General features: G+C 39.5%; 1 protein-coding gene across 1 annotated transcript; it reads right to left on the bottom strand.

The window, feature by feature from the left end:
* Positions 1 to 5,052: 5,052 nt before the first annotated feature.
* Positions 5,053 to 10,724, bottom strand: LOC146462255 (adenine DNA glycosylase-like). Its single transcript, XM_085085747.1, has 2 exons — positions 10,285 to 10,724; positions 5,053 to 6,597 (listed from the first exon to the last, which is right to left on the bottom strand). The coding sequence occupies exons 1-2, from the start codon at positions 10,672 to 10,674 to the stop codon at positions 5,515 to 5,517; spliced, it is 1,473 nt and encodes a 490-aa protein (XP_084941873.1). The 5' UTR covers positions 10,675 to 10,724; the 3' UTR covers positions 5,053 to 5,514.
* Positions 10,725 to 17,265: the final 6,541 nt, after the last annotated feature.

Below are 17,265 nucleotides of genomic sequence, written 5' to 3'. Positions count from 1 at the left end.
AGCCAGGTTCACAAGAAGAAAATTGAACGGTGTCCTGGGGAATTTTAATTAATCTTAGTTAGAAAAGGTAAAGGAGACAATCCAATGGCCCTCCATACCCGCAGCTCTTATCATCAATAACAATTTGTACTATAAGCTGTTTTTACATCAAACACAAGGTATTGTAGAAATTTTAGCGCTGTGAGTAGAATCTTTTTATTTTAAAACCTGACGAAAAGGACTGACATTGTTTTTTAATTTTTAAACCTGAAAGACAAGGTAAAAAGAAAACAAAAGTAGTGGGTTTAAACTGCCTTGTTTTATGTATCATTAGAAATTTAATCATAGTGGATACCGTATTTATTCGATTAACCGCCCTCGGCGCTTAATTAATATTGGGGCCCATGAGGATGGGCTCGTATTATTTTCCCAACATTTTCACGAATCGAGGACATTTTTAGACAATAATAACATAAGGAATAACAAGTTTATTTCGCTTTAACAAGACAAAAAGTGCAAAAGCTAACGTGGACAGGCCATAAACAATGTAAAAGTTCATTGACTACCGTATCTTCAACCAATTTTGGAACAGAACTGGCGCTCCTCTTACTTCACGCTGGGCTAGTACAGAAATGTTTTTGTTGCGGAGGGATGTGGGTGAGCGCTTATTAAACTTTTGGGCTTTCAGGGTGGGCGCTTATTCGAGGTGTACGCTTATTCGAAGGTAGGCGGTTAATTGAATAAATACGGCACCTGCGCGTTAAAAGACAAATTCCGGCGAATGAGTTCAGAAACCTTACTAATAAGTGAAAAACTACAAACGAGATGCTTCGACATTAACAGCCACTGTACAAGTCTTCCACGAATTTCCTCCTAAGGTAAAAGCCAACAGTTCCAAACTTCCAATTGCAAAACATTAATTCCATCATGAGCAGTAAATTATTCGAGTTTTAAAACAGTATTAAAATGAAAGCACCGTTGCTTTGATATAGCTGATAATATCACGCTGAGGGTCATTACTAAGAATACTGAAGAGTTAACGAGGCTCGCAACTTAAGCTCGCAACAGTTTTTCTTTTTTTTTTTTGGCATTGGGGTGGATGTTTTCAAATTAATATTTCGCATGGAAAACTTACTTCGATTTCCATCATACCACACCACCTTTTCAACCTCTGATGACATTTTATTTTCTTTGTTAGTTTCCAAGCAACAGCTGTTACAATAGCAACGGTGGTGCAAAGTACTTCACTTTAAATGACGTACATTATCTCGAAATCTAGTCGGACACTTTACAACGAAACTTTCAGGATTTAAACTACTTAACCTTCACAACTTGTGGGCGAAATTAGAAAAAAAAATCTGTAAGAGCGTTTGCTAAATAAATAAAGAAACATTTTTCATGGGCTAATTTTTGTTATTGCTGCATTTTTTGTTGTTAAGTTTTTGTTGTTTGTTGTTAAGCATATTGCTACAGATAATGATAATGATAATGATAATAATTAACATAAACACATACAGTAGCACCAAATCCCTAACAGACAAGGGCTTTTAACATGAATAGAAATTTAAGAGCGATACAGAATTAACATCAAAAGTTAAGAACGTTTTCTCGGTATACCTCATATCGTGGTTGCTTGCTATAATGACACAAATAAGGGTCTAGCCTGCGAGCAAGCTCTCTTGGGGGTGGGGGGCGGGAGGGGGAAAGAGGAGAGAGCTTGCAACGATGTCTCAGGAATTTGAATGCCGCCCCCAATACTCCCTGGTGTCCTAGCTGTCAGAGTTTGGCCAATCAGCGCAAACCGGAAACGATAGCAAACGTAAACAAACATGGGAAAGGTACAATGTTATCAGATACACTTCGAAAGACGGGAATGTCGGGAATCCTTGCTGACAAAAGCTATAGCTTCTCTGATCGAGTATGCCTCCTGAGTGCCACAAAAAATCAGAAAAATTTAGTGAAGGATTTTACTTAATTGTGAGGACACTAAAAGCCGATTGACCAAAAAGTCGAGGTCACAAATGTCGTCCCAACGGTCAAGCGAATCTTGCCGACTGCAGTGTCAACGCCACAAAACTCCTGGACATAAAAAAATGTCGAAAGCTGGACACAGTCCGGCCAGGGAAAAAAGAAGCAGTGCAAGAAAAACGGAAGGATCTCAATTTTGCAGCCGGGTCTCCGAGAACGAGAACGCAATTCTCAATATCGACAATGTGGTTTCATTGGAACACTCAACTCGTGTGAAATTTGTGATGTTGTGAACGAGTAGCAAAGCAGACGTGAGAGTGCCAGATCAAAATGAAATCATTGCGCTTCTAAAAATTGATGTTAGAATTAAGACTTTTAATTGCTATAAAAGGTTGAAATATCAAACTTGTCTCAAATCTCGTAGATAAAACTACAAGAACATCGCTACTTTGAAGTAAAGCATTGGCAGCTTGACTTTGCTCGGGTTTTAATTCCAGAGAAAACCTGAGTGATTTAGAGAAATTCTCGCAACCTTCACAAAAAGAAACACCGCCACCATTTTTGTGTTGTCAACACGACGCACGCGAAGAGCATTGCATAAACACCAAATTCAACATCCACCAATCAGCATTTTGCGTCCAAAAATTCAACGCAGAAATGAAAATTCCTGAGACATCGTTGCAAGCTCTCTCCTCTTTCCCCCTCCCGCCCCCCACCCCCAAGAGAGCTTCCTCGCAGGCTAACAAGCCCAATAATGTCCAGGATCATGAGTATTGAAAACACCGTCGCTATGGCAACTTGGAATGACTCAGAATCCGCGAATAGGGACTGTGTTGCATCAACGGCTATGCCATGAGAATCGAAGGAAAAAAGTTTGAATTCGAAGATACCATTGTTTGGGTTTTTGTGATGCATTCTTCGGTTGAAATGGTTACAAAAAGGCTGTATTTGCAAATTGGCGCCCAAAAAAAGGCGCACTTTTTCAGTTTAATGTATTTCTGTTAATCATTATGCATAAATCGTATCTCGCATAATTATGTCATTCCGCAATTCTTATTTTGCATAATTATGCCATTCCGCACGTCTTTCCACATTCCATTCCGCAAACTCATTCCGTCTTTTACCCTCACCGGAAAAACGTGCATTCAACCTTTGATTGGGCTGATCAGGTTAAATTAGTAACGGCAATGAATTGAAACTGAGAGCCATAAAACTCGCGTTCTTGTGAAATTTGCAATGGTATTGCATGGAAAACATCAGGTGTACTTTGGTTTTCTCCGACTACATAAAATATGCCCATACATTTGTTTGCCACTGTATTAATAAATGCACATTCGATTGAACTTTTATTTCGTCAAGAAATGTAATGAACCTCCATTAAATATAAAACTGAAAATTGTTTGTCCAGATATTTAAATATTCTAGAACAAAAACCTTGAAAACACAAGCATAAGGCCCTTTATATCATGGACATCAGTTCTCACCCCGTTATAATGAACGCAAATCCGGTGAGGGTAGCAGCTGGAATGAGTTTGCGGAATGTCATGGATTATGAGTTAAAGAAATAAAATCAACAGAAGAGTGCGCACTTTTTTCGTGACAACTGTGTAAGCGTAATTTATAATAAGATAAATTGCCCCCGAAACCTCCGTAACACTGAAAAACTAATCCATTTTGTTTTGGAAGGGGCAAATATGTCGCTAAATGTGCGTAATAAAGCAAGCTAGGATATTCGGAAAGACAATATCAGGTCGGAAATTTGGGGAGTAAAAAACTGTGCCGTAAAACCCTCTTCAGTCGACTTAAATTTTCAGCAAAAGAAACAGAAGAGATCTGTCTGTGTTAGTTTACACAAATACCGTCAACTGCCGCTTACAAGCCCTACATGGGCTTATGCAACTTCGTAAGGAGTTTTGTAAAGCATGTTGTAGTGTTACACTATGGTCAAAATATTGCGACACTTAGCCACGCTGGGTGTGTTCATGGTCACTGGAACAAGATATCAGTTTGGGTTGGTGCTTGAAAGTTTTATTTTTTAAGACATAAACTAGTTGTTCAACATAGAGAAACGTCTGGATTTATTTGGGTATAAACAAAACCAAATTAATACTCAATTGAAAGCTGAGTCATCACTTTTTTAAAACCATTTACAAAGGCAAATGTGAAAAGTGTCAGGGGTTCACCTTTTGTTGTGAAAATGAAACATGCTGAAATGAGGTGTGTAGGTTGGAGCAACATGGTGAAATTTAATTAACGCCCTAAGTACAAATTGGTGCCTTTCAGTGACTGTCTATTCATATAACAGAATGCATTCCAAGAGCGAAGTACTTGGTGAACTTTTTGTGGAATGGTGACCGTGAATCATAGCTGGCATAAGTTTTAAATAAAAACCTGACTCTTCACACAACAATGAAAACAGCATTGAAATATATATATATATATGTATGTATGTATGTATGTATGTATGTATGTATGTATGTATCTATATATATGGGGGGGGGGGGGTACTTCCTCATAAGAGGCTAATGCGGATGTGCCGCTGGATGGGGTCGCATTTTTACGACTGGATTGATTATAATGGGGTTGCATTTTCAATAGAGTTACTACATCGGGGTCGCACATTTTCGGGTGAGAAAATTCTATTAAGTAGGGATTCAAAATGGTCTCGGTTAAAAAGTTCAGAAAGTATATATTTAAAATTATTATAACGTTCCCGTTTTATTTTCAACTATTTATGACGGTACGTTTGTAAATATTTACGGTCAGCAAACGTACCAGAATGCTTGTACTGTAGGTGAAAAGTAATGTGTCCTTCATTCAGTTTAAAAAAATGTGTCAATTCATTTTAGGATGACCTATTTAAAGGATTGATAGAGTATATGTATAACTAGAAAGTGACTTAGTTGGGATCATGAAAATTACATTTTCCTTACAGTGATTAAGATAAGGTCTATAACTGGCCACAAAATAGACTATAATGTGGGCAGGGGCTCTGAGAGGCCAGCGGCACATACCCAGCAAAACTGAACCCAAGTACCCCTCCCCCCCAGGTATATATCGCGCCACAGTGGCAACAACTGGTCATTGCACGATTTTACTGTAAACTTCTTAATATAAGCCTCGCACTTTATTTGTCCCTGAAATAGGAAGCTAAAAACAGCTAACCCCACCAGTACATTAAATCCTAGTCTGACCCGTTTTAATCGATCTCATTACATGATAGTATTCAGGTCCACTCATGATCCATTCCTGTAACTAACTGTATGTGTCTTTGTTTTATATTTCAATCTTTTTGTTCAAAAGGTCTGATTGCAAAGCTGCATATTCGAAATATTTGAAATGCCAGCTTCAGTGATTATGCTACTGACGAAGTCATTATCAATGACAAGCAACAACTGGTAACAGTCAGCTATGCCTGGGTACAGTATTTGTACTCACATTTTGTATTACATTTTTACAGCATTTTTCCTTCTTTGCAAAGCTGTGGTTAATAAGATGATAAGACTGTTCATCTGATGATGAGATACTGTCAATCTGTCACTAGTAAAAGGAAATACTCAAAAATACTTAACTCTTCGATTTAAAAAATGCGTCCAGCACCATTTGTTTTCTTCCATCACACTGATCTGCTCTTTTTCTTTTCTTTGAATTGTTCACTGTTCTGCCAACATTGTAATGCTTTTCAAAAGCAGAGAAAACTTTCCTCATAGCAGTAGAAAGAGCAGCACTAGCTAAATCTTCTCTCAATATCCACTTCATATCTCTCTTTCCTTGAGCAGCTTTTTTGGCGGTATCAGCTCCACTGTACTTGCATGCATAGACAACATACTTGTGATGAATGTGTGAAAACTGGTGTGAAACCTCCCCAATGCTTTCTCGTCTCTTATTCTTCTCCAAACAAATCCCCAGTTCACTTTCTATAAAGTCAACCAGAGATGAATACATCTTTGTGTCATCAGATTCTACAGTAATGTTAGGGAACTCCCACAAGCCTGCTAAAAGACCTGTTTTTGGCCTCTGAATTGTGAGAAACTGCATGCCTTCTTCTGAATCTCTTTCTATGACAGCAACAGCTAGTGTCTCCTCCTTTGCTTGCTTCTTCTTAGGTTTGCGTGGGTAATTACAAACACCAAGGGACACATCCCACTGGGAGGATGGAAGGCAAAGATCACAATCTTCAATATCCACATGTTTGTCGTCCATTGTGCCATCACCTTCATTGTCCACCTTTCCACTTGACTTAACAGTTCTCCCACTTAATAGCATAGAAGCAGTCATTCTGTGCTCTTCCATTTGCTTCAGAGCACCACAGTGTGTTCGCAGAGGGCATACAACGCACTGCGGAGTCTGTGGGGTACACAGAGTTGCTCCAAATTCCATCAAAGCTTGATTAAAATCCCCAGGTCTGTCTGCAGGAACTATTTTGTTAGCAAGTTCCCAAAACTTTTCCATAGCTTGGTTACTGGAACTCTGAGCACCAATGCAGCGAAGTCGAGACAAAACTCTTATGACATTTCCATCAACCACTCCAGTGCACTCACCATAGGCAATAGATGCAATGGCACCAGCTGTATATCTTCCAACACCTGGGAGCTGCTTCAGGAGCTCAGCAGCTGTTGTAGGCATACCTCCCCTCAATTGATCTACCACCTAAATTGTACAAACAACACAAAAGAGAAAACATTAAAAAATAAAAAAAACTGCACAATTATACAATTATAAATGTCTGGTCACTTGCATCGTCAGATCCTCATACAAACCTGCAGTTCCAAAGATTTAGCCCAATTAGGATATAAATATGTGCTTATGGGAAATTCCTGGGATCTTCCATTGTGATGACCAGGAAAAGAAATATCTTAAAGATATGTCATGAAAGGGTATGGTTCCATACAATTTCCATACCTCCTACTACTGAAAGCAATCACATAAGTGGATAGTTGATAAACTACTCAGACTTTACCCGCTGCCGCACCTCAAACTGAATATTACTTTTTAAGTGATAGCATAGTGCTGTAAAGGTGCCTTGATACACCAGACAAAACTGAGTTCGCAAGCTTGTTTTGGTAAACATGACCCAGCCTGCAAAGGAGTTTCAATATGTTTTAGAGCAGACAGAAAAAACTGTTACCGCAAATGCTCAAATTAGCGCCCAGCTTCAAATAAGCCCCCCCCCCCTTTGATGAAAAAGTCTTAAGAACGTTTCAAGTTCACAAAAAGTAGTTTTCTATAAGGTTTTTGAATTTTTATGTTGCAGTTTGGTTTAAAATAGAAATAAAGCTACTGTCATTTTGAGGCTAAAAATTGATAATCGAAATAAGCGCCCCCCTCTCGCCTTAGAAAATTAAATAATCGCCCCGGGCGCTAATTCAAGCATTTATGGTAAGTAGGCAGCTAAAGGCAGTTTATTTCTTATGCCATCAGTTTTAGAGAAATCAGGTTGCAAATTTAGATGAATTACTTTGAATCTTGCTAGTAACAGCTCTGGTGAAATCTCTGCATAGGAACATCACCAAAACAGTTGGGAACCTGCCAAACTGTTTTTGCTGGATTAGGATATGGCAACTTGTGTAGTTTTGCAAGACTTTAATCAGTTTTCAATGATTAACAAAATAATTATAAATGGAGTTGTTAGTGGCTCATGGATAATTGGGTAAATATGGCTAGAAATAAAAAAACTCTGCATAGAAATTCTAACTTCAAATGTTGTGTATCTTTTTACTGAAAAATACTACTACTTTTGAAATCTAAGATAGCAGGGTTGTCGCTAAGCGCCGGCTGCCGGCGAAATTTGCTGGCTGGGGAAGAGGTCATCGCCGGCTGAATTTTGGGTGGCAAGCACACGGTTAAAAGGGCAATGAACAGTTCTTTAGTTACCCACAAGCAATTGTTCGATTTAGAATAATATATTTTAAGTGAAAAGGTTGAATAAACTCCTGACTACCTTGAGTATCGATGCCATAAAGTAATTGAAATAAAGTCTTGTTTTGAGAACTTGTTTACCGTGTCCTCTTTCCGTTTTCTGCGTCCGCCATCTTGTCGACACGAAGCTTGGTAGCCCCCGCATTAAAGGCGTTGCGAAAGATTGGAAACGAGTTTGTTACCAGGTATTTGTGTCAGATTGGAGAAAGAAGAAGTCTTTCTCTGTAGCATGACAGAGAAAAAAAACATGAAGGAACTTCTTCGTAATGTTTTAATACAGCTTTTAATTGGTTAAATTTTATTGTTTATAATATGTTTATGTTCATGAATAGCAAGAAGAACTGGGCAAACGGAGGAACAACTGAACAAACCAGAAACCAAAAACCAGTAACGTAAACGGTCCGCCAAGTGCTCGCCGGCGAAAACGAACGAATGAGAAACCGCGTGAACAAACCCGCGAAACTGGATTAACAGCTGAACGACCGAGTGGACAGCTCTTTTGTTTGCAGTTCTAAGCGTTTATAAGAATCGATTTTCTGATATTCTAGTGCAAACTTAAAAGCACTTATCTTTCATTTTGAATGTTAGAGTATGCACGGTATTCCTAAAAAACGGGTTTTAGTTAGATTAAATTAGCTGTAGTTAGGTTTTGAATTTTGTTTAGGAGAGTTAGGTTATTTCTAATTTTTATACTCCTGATGGATTTTGCCGTGTTTAAATAAAGAACTGTTCTTCTAGTGAGCTCACCAAAAAGAGAATTAAGAAAACAGCATAGATTGACGAACTGAAGTAAAGCAAAGCACTGTCTGCTCAGAAGGTCTGTCATTCTCCTTAGGGGCACAGTGAACAGACCTGGTATAGAGTTCAAGGAACACCAAACAACGCAAACCACACGAAGGAAATATGGAAATGTCAAAGCCAGGGAGAAAATTTTGAATAAATTCAGGGTGAATCTCTGTACCACACGTTTCAAACTGCGGCACCACAGCTGACCTTCTCTTTAATGGTTGTTTCTTTTTGCATAAAAGAGCCCCTAGATTTCACCAGAGTGCACCAAATTGAATTAAAATTTTCAAAATTTCCTGGGGAGGCCCCCCAGACACCCTAATGGGAGGGGGCGACCCCCTCCCATACCTATGCCGACGGCAGAAGGCACTTCGCGCGTTCTTTAGCCGGCTCAATTTCTCAGTTAACCGGCAGACAAATTTCTTAGCTACAACCCTGAGATAGGTGCACAAAGATATGTATGAATCAGTTTTAAGACCATAGCTGCCCTTGGAATGCCCATAATGACGTTTTTCTTCATACACCCTCTTTTATTTTACAACAATGGAATACTTGAAAATTAGAGAAATAACAAATGTATGGAGAAAAGAGAATCAGATTGCAGACATTCCAGAATATCAACAGCCTTCATATTTATCCATGGGCATCTTTGAGCAACATCATTACACTTCAGAGACAATGTATTCTCATATGACAAAGAATTCCATACAAATTCTGTATTTCCCACCATGTTTAACAAGACTACCGTAAAATCCTGGCCAATCCAAATCCCACCCTTCCTTTAAGACCCCTTGGTTATAGGCCCATCTATTTCTAAACAAAAGCTTTGTTCTGCTTATAAGGTCCCCTTCCGCTTATAGGCCCATCTATTCCCAATATTATTACAAGATGCCATCAGCTGATCAAACTATTGAAGAAGATGTAAAGTTTCACCTTGAGACAGATGACTCAGATGATGACATTGATGATGATAAACAAGACAAGTTTGAAGCGAAGCCCAGCTTAATTAACCTTGTAAAGTACAACTGAGATCAAAGCCTGATCTTGTTTCGATATGTTCAGCTTACAGTTAAAGTTAGCGTTCCGAATTTGGTCTTGTACAGTAGATCGACCCCAGGGAAATAGCGGGGATTTAACGTGGCCATAGCCAAGATTTAACACTCAGTCAACAACCCATTGTTTCCGTTTGTACCGAATCAAAACTTACAATGTGCTGACAATTTAAAATCTTAATAAAAAATGTTATGGTACCACGCTGAAGGTTACGTCCGTCACAATGTCGATTTTTACAAACAAACCCACACTGATTTGTATTTTATTTGGTATGGTGCTGATGCCTTCTATGCGGGGCTTTTAACAGTCTATTTCACCCTGGGAGTGGGGAAAATTGCGGTGTTTTAACACCGAGCCAATGTTAAATTCCCCGCTATGTCACGGGGGTCGGGGGGCCGGGGTTTTAATTTGACTGATGCATTTATAATACCCTTATGATGCGTGAAGGGGGCTCTTGTGTAAAACTACATAAAAACTGAAATCGCCGTAATGTAGAGGGGTATTCTGAAACAACTCCAAAAAAAGCTGTATACCTTGAGAAAGTTAAACTTACTTAAGTTTAGCTTATGTTGTACCCACCTTTTTAGCTCCCTCGTGGAGTCTCTTCGCGCGTGAATAATACCCCAGCCCTGACCACATCTCGTTCACTTCCTCCAAACTCGCTCGGGACAAGTGTTCTACAGTCGGCCATTTCTCCATCCAGCGATTGTAATAATCACAGACCGTAGCGACCTGTGTCTGTTGTAACATAACTTCAGAAACCCATACAGCATAAGCCCGTTTGTTTGGGTCTTTCTCGGATGCTCGCTCCCTCCATGGAAGTTTCCGGTGGTTTTTATCATACCAAGACAGAAGTTCGTCTCGTATGAACTGGATTTCATCGACCGTGAAATCATGTGAGTGTGGCTTCTTTCCTTCAGCTTTCTGCGACGTCCTCTCCTTCGATTTTGTCTTCTTTTTCGTGTTCATTTCAAACTGGTCGATTCAAAATGGCTGCCGTGAATACTACGTAAAAGCGCGGGAAAACATAAAAACTGCTGACCACAGGTAGACTCAGGTAGAGAGGATCAAAGTCCCAAGGAAGTGACTTGGGCGTTGATTGGTTGCCAAACTAAATAAACAATAGCCTCCATTTGGCGCGAAAATATGCTCATACATATATACCTTATTGTCGAACTAATCTTCGAAAATTCTCAATTCGGTTTCAAGGTCCTTCGTTTTTCAACTCGCTAAGTCGTGAAATTCAAAACAGTGAAACTATCAGTTTGTTTGGCAAAAGACTTAAAAATTCCTTCTATCTAAGTTAAATTAACTCTTTGTTGAGCTACACACCTTTTCTTTACCTTTTCTTTTTTTTCTTCCTTTCCATTTTTTTTTTTCTTTTTCTTCTTTAAAAAAAAAAGTTTAATTAGAAATTTCAATCAGTACCCTTAACTTCTATGGTTTATCCAATAGTTCTAGGAAGCCTATAGTTAATAAGCCCCCGGCTTCTATATAGGCTTCCTAGCCTTTAACACATTTAATATTGTAAATAGTCAAGTATGAATATTGTAATAGTAAGCATATTGTGTGTCGTCTATACTGTATTTATGTTGTATTTTTTTGTTAATGGCAAATAAAATTGAATTGAATTGAATTAAATTGAACAGATATTTGTCCGCGGACATTATCTGTTCCGCGAAGCGGACAGTTTTTCGAGAACGAAGCTCGAGGAAAACTGTGAGCTTCAAGGAGCAGATATTCTCCAAGGACAAATATCTGAGCATATTTTTAAAGTCAAATGGAGGCTATTGTGTTTATTATCCTTCAAATATTTTTCGCAACATGCGGGAATCTCGCGGAAATCGGCAGGATCTGCCATTCTGTTATATGTCAGTCACGTCAAAGTTTGTCAGTTGGCTTCCAAAATCTCCACGTCTCCACGTCAGATTTCGCTTCAGGTCGAAAGCGTTTGTTTGGGGAAAAGGTAAAACATTTGAAAGGAAAGTAAACTTGTTTAATTCCGTGAAAGACAAAAGCAAGATACAAGTGGCGGATAAGATTACAGGGAATTTAACTACCTCTCAAAAACAAGCTAAAGATCACTGAAAGCGAAAAACTGTAAAGTATCGCATTCCGTAAAAAGCGTAAACTGCCGTCAACGAAACAGCCGGCGCTTTGTCGTTCTCTTCCTTTATCTCGTGTTCAATTGGAGCAGCACTCGAAAATACAATTGTGGAATTTGCTAGCTGAAAACGACCTGTGAAGAAATCGAAGCTGAACCTGCAGTCGAATACGACGCCACCGGTTGTTTTTGCTGGATTCCATCAAAGCGCTTTCTTTGCTAACTTGACATTGAATGGAGCCAGCAACGAAGTCGTTCACTGATCACTGAGGATTAAACTTGTTGCTCGAGAGTAGGACAAGCTGCTTCTCTTCGTAGAGAATTTCGACATCTCGGGGTATCATGGCTGGTTTTTGTTTCGTGGACGAAATTTTATGTTCGCGAGTGATCTCGACCAGGTGAGCATTGATAGCATCATTTACCGGCTTGAACTCTGTCAGTAATGGTACTGAAATTTATGTTTTCGTTATTTAAATTCCTTATATCCAGGCCAGCACGAATTGCTCTCATTGAATTACATCTGTAATACTTGCCGTCGTGTGAGCGAGCTTCGAGCTTATTAATAAAACTCGTTTACCACCGATTTCATTGATACGCGACCCTCTAATAAAAACTCCGGCGAGTATTTGGCGATTCTCTTCCGTCAATCATGCGCTCCTTATATGGTGTTATAGGAATGCCGCTCTTGTTTTTAAAAAATATGGCGGCCACTGTGTAGCCTGTTCGTTCGACATGGTTGCTTCTTGTTCTTCTAGATTACGTTGACGACTGGTGTTTTTGCTCCTGCAGGGGTTGAGCGCGATCGCTATAGCAAGACTTCCCAAAGTGGGGTTGACATTTGTGAAGAAAATTCGGAAAAAATACGGAAATACCTCCACTGTTGATTACCCAGCCCGGACGGGAAAAGCAAGACAAATGCACGGTAGGTGAAAAAAAGAATCGCATAAATCGGCATAAATAAACGAGCTTGCAGTAGATGACATTGATCACCTTTTATCATTTACAGCACATGACGTATTGTTTATAAGGAGAGTGATTGAGCAATATCCATGAGGAGTGTACGAAGATGAATACAGGGATGGCTCAGTTCAGTACGCAAGAGGAAATACAGTCATTGTGGCTTCCATCGATCGATGCTCAACCCCTGCACGAGTAAATACACCACTCGCCAACGCAAACCTGAAGAATAAGAAGCAACCATGTCGACTGAGGAGGCTATACAGTGGCCGCCATAATTTTTGAAAATAAGAGCGGCATTCCTGTAACACCATATAAGGAGCGCATATGGTCGTCCGAATGTTTCAATATTCGCTAAGTTGTATTCGCTGTCGCTAAATTACATTCGCTATCGCTAAATTACATTCGCTGTCGCTAAATTGTTCATTCGCTGTCGCTGATACTTATTCGCTATCGCTAAATTGTACATTCGCTGTCGCTAATACTCATTTGCTATCGCTAAATTTCATTCGCTTTCGCTAAATTACATTCGCTGTCGCTAATACTTATTCGCTATCGCTGATATTCATTCGCTCTCGCTAAATTTCATTCGCTGTCGCTGAGTGTTTCCATTTCATGCGCTAAAAATTAACTCAGGGTATCCCCACACGGGAAAGTTTGTGGAAAGCCGCTAACCGCAGATTTGCATTCAAAAGCATGTGAGATCTCACGATGGCCGACTAAAAGGTATGGAAATGCTCTTCTGAAACTAAAATTTCAGATTTAGTTCGATTCTAAGCCGTTCCTCAGTGAAAAGCTGGAGCTAGTATACGAAAAGGCTTTCTCCGGGGCTTTGTATGAGCTTAAAGTTTGGCTCATGGCACCATCGTACTTCGTCGAGGCGGGAAAATACGTTCAGGCGAATGCAGCGGGACTCTGTAAAACGAGGATACGGACGGGCGGATGGCGGACGGCGGACGGCGGACGGCGGACGGCGGAGGGGGCTTTAAAAAAAAAGAAGAAGAAGAAGAAGAAGAAGAAGAAGAAGAAGAAGAAGAAGAAGAAGAAGAAGAAGAAGAAGAAGAGGAAGAGGAAGAGGAAGAGGAAGAGGAAGAGGAAGAGGAAGAAGAAGAAGAAGAAGAAGAAGAAGAAGAAGAAGAAGAAGAAGAAGAAGAAGAAGAAGAAGAAGAAGAAGAAGAAGAAGAAGAAGAAATAGGATGTTGATACTGTTAAATTTATTGGTTAATTGTCACCTTTTAAGAAATGCTAGCTTTGGCTATTTTTTTTTTTTTTTAATTTGAATTAATTTATATCTTATTGTAAGTCAAAAAGCGAAAACGCCGTAGAATGTTTCTTCTCGTTTTTCAACCAAATCAGTTTGCAGTGGAACTCCGTACATTAGTACAACACACCATCCAGCAAAACAACACATTCACATTCATCAGGAACAGTTACGGGATAATCTGATTAACGGGAAAAGTACTGTACGAGCTCTTGTTAGGCAACAGAGAGATTGATACAAGTTATTAAAAGATTATTTTAAGATGTCCAAAGACTTATATGTGTAGGATTTGCGAACGTATCATTTTCTTCCCTTTAAATTTGCACACAAGCAAAGTTTTCCTTACAATAGGGGGACTTTTTTGATCGGGTTTTGCGTCTTTTCGGTTTTGATATTCATTGTGGATTTTGGTTTTTCCCTTTTTTGAACATTCAGTTTTTTTACCTGACAGAAAAAACAGGTTTTTTCGGTCAGTTTCTGGTTTTCCCCAGTTGCCTCGGCGGCGGCCTTTAGTCCCTAGTTGTCAGGGGTCGTCTTCTCCGTGAACTTGGTACAGTCGAACTTCGATTATCCGGACTCGTTGGGACTTGAATAAATAGTCCGGATAATCGAAAATATGAATATTAATGAGACAGTAATGTAAAGGAACGAAATAAAGTAAACAGAATTTAATTGTGAATAGACTTTTAAACTTGTCTAACCAACCGGTTGATGCTTTGAAGCTTTCGCGATCGGTCGACTCCGCTTTCTATTGCGCTGAGAAATGTTTCGCTTTCTCCTTAAGAAGCGGACCTGAAATTGGTGTTCCACTGCTGAATAAACCGAGGAATACTGTCTTTTCTAACTCGTGTTCCTCTACATCAGACATCTTGGCAGAACGTAACTTTTTCGTGACCGCAAACGTCCAAATATGGAACCAATAAATTTTTCCCAGAGAAAAAAAGTGACATTTTTTCAAGCACGAGAAGTTCATGTTCGTTTCAGCGAGGGACCACAAAAAAAGTCGCGATCTTTAATTCGTCTCGATTGTTCAAGGCATGCTCTGCTCTAAATTAAAACTTGAAAGGAAACGTCGCTTGTGTGCAGATTTCATGTCCTGGGAGGAAAATGACACGTTCGCAAATCCTACGCAGGGAAATCTTTGGACATCTTAAAATAATCTTTAATAACTTGTATCGATGTGTCTGTTCGAACAATAACCACGATTTCCAATCTGTGCCTAACAAGAGCTCATACATTACTTTTCTCGTTTATCAGATTATCCCTAGCCTCCCACGCAGTCGTTTTTAGTGGGAGGCTAGATTATCCCGTAACTGTTCATGAATATGAAAGTGTTGTTTTGCCGGATGGTGTGTCGTACTAATGTACGGAGTTCCTCTGCAAACTCAGACTGATTTGGTTGAAAAACGAGAAAAAACATTCTATAGCGTTTTCGCTGTTTGACTGACAATAAGATTTAAATTAATTCAAATAAAAAAAAAAAAAAAATAGCCAAAGCTAGCATTTCTTAGAAGGTGGCAATTAACCAAAAAATTTAACAGTATCAACATCCTAGCTATTTTCTTTTTTCTTGGTTTTTTTTTAAAGCCCCATCCGCCATCCGCCGTCAGCATCCGCCCGTCCGTATCCTCGTTTTACAGAGTCCCGCTGCATTCGCCTGAAGTATTTTCCCGCCTCGACGAAGCACGATGGTGCCATGAACCAAACTTTAAGCTCATACAAAGCCCCGGAGAAAGCCTTTTCGTATACTAGCTCCAGCTTTTCACTGAGGAACGGCTTAGAAGCGAACTAAATCTGAAATTTTAATTTCAGAAGAGCATTTCCATACCTTTTCGTCGGCCATCGTGAGATCTCACATGCTTTTGAATGCAAATCTGCGGTTAGCGGCTTTCCACAAACTTTCCCGTGTGGGGATACCCTGAGTTAATTTTTAGCGCATGAAATGGAAACACTCAGCGACAGCGAATGAAATTTAGCGAGAGCGAATGAATATCAGCGATAGCGAATAAGTATTAGCGACAGCGAATGTAATTTAGCGAAAGCGAATGAAATTTAGCGATAGCAAATGAGTATTAGCGACAGCGAATGTACAATTTAGCGATAGCGAATAAGTATTAGCGACAGCGAATGCAATTTAGCGAAAGCGAATGAAATTTAGCGATAGAAAATGAGTATTAGCGACAGCGAATGTACAATTTAGCGATAGCGAATAAGTATTAGCGACAGCGAATGAACAATTTAGCGACAGCGAATGCAATTTAGCGAAAGCGAATGAAATTTAGCGATAGAAAATGAGTATTAGCGACAGCGAATGTACAATTTAGCGATAGCGAATAAGTATTAGCGACAGCGAATGAACAATTTAGCGACAGCGAATGTAATTTAGCGATAGCGAATGTAATTTAGGGACAGCGAATACAACTTAGCGAATATTGAAACATTTGGACGACCATAAAGCGCATGATTGACGGAAGCGAATCGCCAAATGCTTGCGGAAGTTTTTATTCGAGGGTCGCGTAACAATGAAATCGGTGGTAATAGCTTGTTGATGGCTTTCTCATTTCCCCAGACTGAAAGAAAACCATAAATACTCTTAAATACTCTTAAATGAGACGGGCTAAAACTTTTCGCCTTTCATATTTTTCAGTTTTACCACATTTTTAATTCAAGGACTGTTAAACAGAGTTCAAACCAAGAGAAAATGTCTCAAATACGAGCTTGAGTATTTCAACATTTCGTTTACGAACAGCTTACCGTCAAAAACATTTAGAGCGTATGTTGTTTTCTGGTACTGGTTTATCGACGCCCCAGTTGTTCAAAGGCCGGATAACTTTATTCGCTGGACAAGGCACTATTTGGGGTCTAAAATATACTTCACGTTAAACGTTGTCCAAGGTTCATTCGTACACTCCTAAACTAGACTGTGGTTAGAGTGTGCATATTCGCTTGTACACGATGAAATACTGAAATCCTTGCACAGATTGAAACTGTCGGATAGTGACTTATCCACTGGATAAAGTTATCCGGCCTTTGAACAACTGGGGCCAGCAGGTTTAACTCTTCTTCTGTCACAAAAGCAAACCGTTCCCCCATCTTGACATTCATTTGAATTGCAAACTTGACGCTCCTTGAAGTTTTTGAAATTGGAGAATATCACTTGGGGAATATCCTCGGATATTCCCCAGTTTTAGGCTGGGGTATATTCGGTCACGTGAGGCGTTTAGACCAATCGCACGCG

This window comes from Pavona decussata, unplaced genomic scaffold (assembly GCF_977016875.1).
Source record: "Pavona decussata unplaced genomic scaffold, jaPavDecu1.1 SCAFFOLD_190, whole genome shotgun sequence".
NCBI lineage: Eukaryota > Metazoa > Cnidaria > Anthozoa > Scleractinia > Agariciidae > Pavona > Pavona decussata.
Note: the sequence above shows the minus strand (reverse complement) of the source record. Positions and strands in the feature narration are given on the sequence as shown.